At 48.7% G+C, this 2427-nt stretch overlaps 1 protein-coding gene across 1 annotated transcript in view; it reads left to right on the top strand.

Moving 5' to 3' along the window:
* The window catches only part of PPP4R4 (protein phosphatase 4 regulatory subunit 4), a 195802-nt gene that overhangs the window by 139951 nt on the left and 53424 nt on the right, over positions 1-2427 (top strand). Inside the window, exon 10 of the mRNA XM_019519907.1 lies at positions 409-578. Within this exon, the coding sequence (XP_019375452.1) occupies positions 409-578 (170 nt within the window). The remainder of the gene's footprint in view (positions 1-408; positions 579-2427) is intronic.

The raw sequence follows: 2427 nt of genomic DNA, 5'->3' as shown, positions 1-2427 counted from the left end.
TGGAAATTATGCAACATACTTAAAATCAATGAAACTGCAGAAAAGAAACATCCATTTATGCAAAAACTGGCACCACACTAGACATTCAGTTTCTCATCCTCTTTTTATATACACACACACACACACACACACACACACACACACACACACACACACACACACATAGTGTGTGTATACAACCATGCACATATGTGCACACAATGCAGAAATAAGAGATTCCTCCTTTTATAGGCAAGTTTCATTTTTTTTAACAATTGATGTTTCTTTCTAGCATTTGAAGTGAGGAAATAGTTACCATTGAAGTCCTGTTGAGCAGGATTAAGCTAATTATTTAATTTCACAGTCTAAGAGTTATAAGGTTGTTTCTGGAGCAATGAGATGATTTAACCATTAATATTTTTTTTAAAGGAATTTTTACTCCGGAGCAACATTTGCGATTTTTGGAATTTTATAAGAAACTTTGCACGCTGGGTTTGCAGCAGGAAAATGGACACAGTGATAATCAGATACAATTTCAAACATTAGAACAGGAAAAGAAGTATATATCAGTGAGGAAGAATTGTGCTTACAACTTTCCAGTAAGTTAAATGCTATTCTCTATGAATTACATTGGGTGCGTAGTTACCCATATCATAACCCCTGTGAAAAAAATCAAGTAAAGTGGCTTAAAGCAGGGCTTCTCTTTTAAAAACCTGCAAGCAAGAACACCTAATGTTTTAAACCACAGAAACTCTTGCTTAATTTTGACCAAGAAACTGGTCTCATCCTTTCCAATATACTGTTCCCTCAAAGCCCTTGTACAATGCCAGTGAAACAACAGCTGCAGAACAGAGTCTATATTTGTTGGGTCTCCGGTTACTGAGACCATGTGTTCTGCAGAACTGGCTTTCCAGGATTTGCCCCTGCATAAGATATACGTACATATTAAAAGTTAAACCTGTATATATAAAAATAAGATCTTGATGCCTAAAACTACAGCTTCTGTTAGCCTGCTTTCTATTTTGAATGTTTGAACTTACATTTAAAGCAAAATGTATTCGTACTTAAAATGATCACCGAATAATTTTTATGTTGGCTTTAAAAATGTGCCAAGGGATGTGGCAAGTAATTTTTTGGTTTACATCAGTAAATACAAGTTTTGCGCATGTAATTTCAGCAGCTGTTTTGTTTTGGAGGTGTTTCAGTGCCTGAAACACTGAATCTGAAACGGAAGGCTCCAAAACTTCTCTGAAACGAAACAAAACCATCTGAAACGTTTTGGAAATGTTTAGGAGGCGTCGCCAGAAAGAGTCGAGCACAACCCCACAGCCCTCCTTTTAAAGTGCCAGGAGGCTGGGGCCAGGGGGGGATGGGGCTCAGCAGGGCAGGCATGGGGGCTTCTCCTGCAACTCCCCCTGCCAGGGCAGAGGCAGACACAGCCAGAGGAGCTGTGGGAGAAACTCCCATGGCTGCCCTACCTGGCCCCAGCCTTCTGGCACTTCAAAAAAAAAAAAAAAAAAAAAGCCCTGCACTCATCGGCTGTAGCAGTGGCAATCAGGGCCTCTGAGGGCTTGTGGTAGAGCCTCCCTGCACAGTGCGGCGCAGTGTGGGGCAGCAGGGATCACTCCCCTCCCCCCCCCCACCTGGCACCTGTGGGGCAGCTGCCCACTGGCACGGGTGCAGCACAGCTGGCAGGGCACTGCGCACTGTCTGGGAGCTGGGGCTGAGCGCTGCTGGGCTTCGGCTGTCTGCTGGAGTGGCCCCAGCTTCTAGACAGCACACGGCGCCCTGCCAAGCCACTCTGTACCCATGCGATGCGACAGCTGCTTTGTAGGTGCTGGGGGGGGGGATGTGATCCCCGCTGCCCCCCACTGCCCTGTACTGTGCTGGGGGGCTCTGCCACGAGCCTCCAGAGGCCCTGTTTGCCGCTGCTACAGCTGGTAAATGCAGGGCTTTTTTTTGAAGTGCTGAGAAGCTGGGGCCAGGCAGGGCAGTCATGGGGGCTTCTCCCACGGCTCCTCTGGCTGTGCCTGCTTCTCCCTGAGTGGGGGGAGCCGTGGCAGAAGCCCCCATGGCTGCCCTGCCCGGCCTGGCCCCATCCCCTGCCCAGCTCAGTCTCCTGACATTTAAAATAACCAAAAAAAAAGAAAAAAGAAAAACAAACCCTGCACTTGCCAGCTGTAGCAGCAGCCTCTAGGGGCTGATCGCCCCCCTGCTTGGCACCCACATGGCAGCTGTTGCATCACACGGGTGCAGTGCTGCTCAGCAGGGCGTCGTGCACTGTCTGGGAGCTGGGGTGGCCCCACGTCAGCTGGAGCCCAGCAGTGCTAGACTGCAGCGACCTCAGCTCCCAGACAGCACGCAGTACCCTGCTGTGCTGCACCTGTGCCGTGGGGCAGCTGCCATGTGGGTGCCAGGCAAGGATGATTCCTGCTGCCCCCCCCCCCC

Source organism: Gavialis gangeticus, unplaced genomic scaffold (genome assembly GCF_001723915.1).
Source record: "Gavialis gangeticus isolate Ggan-Ray unplaced genomic scaffold, GavGan_comp1, whole genome shotgun sequence".
Classification (NCBI taxonomy): Eukaryota; Metazoa; Chordata; order Crocodylia; family Gavialidae; genus Gavialis; species Gavialis gangeticus.
The sequence above is the reverse complement of the archived record's forward strand: the minus strand, read 5'-3'. Positions and strand labels throughout refer to the sequence as shown.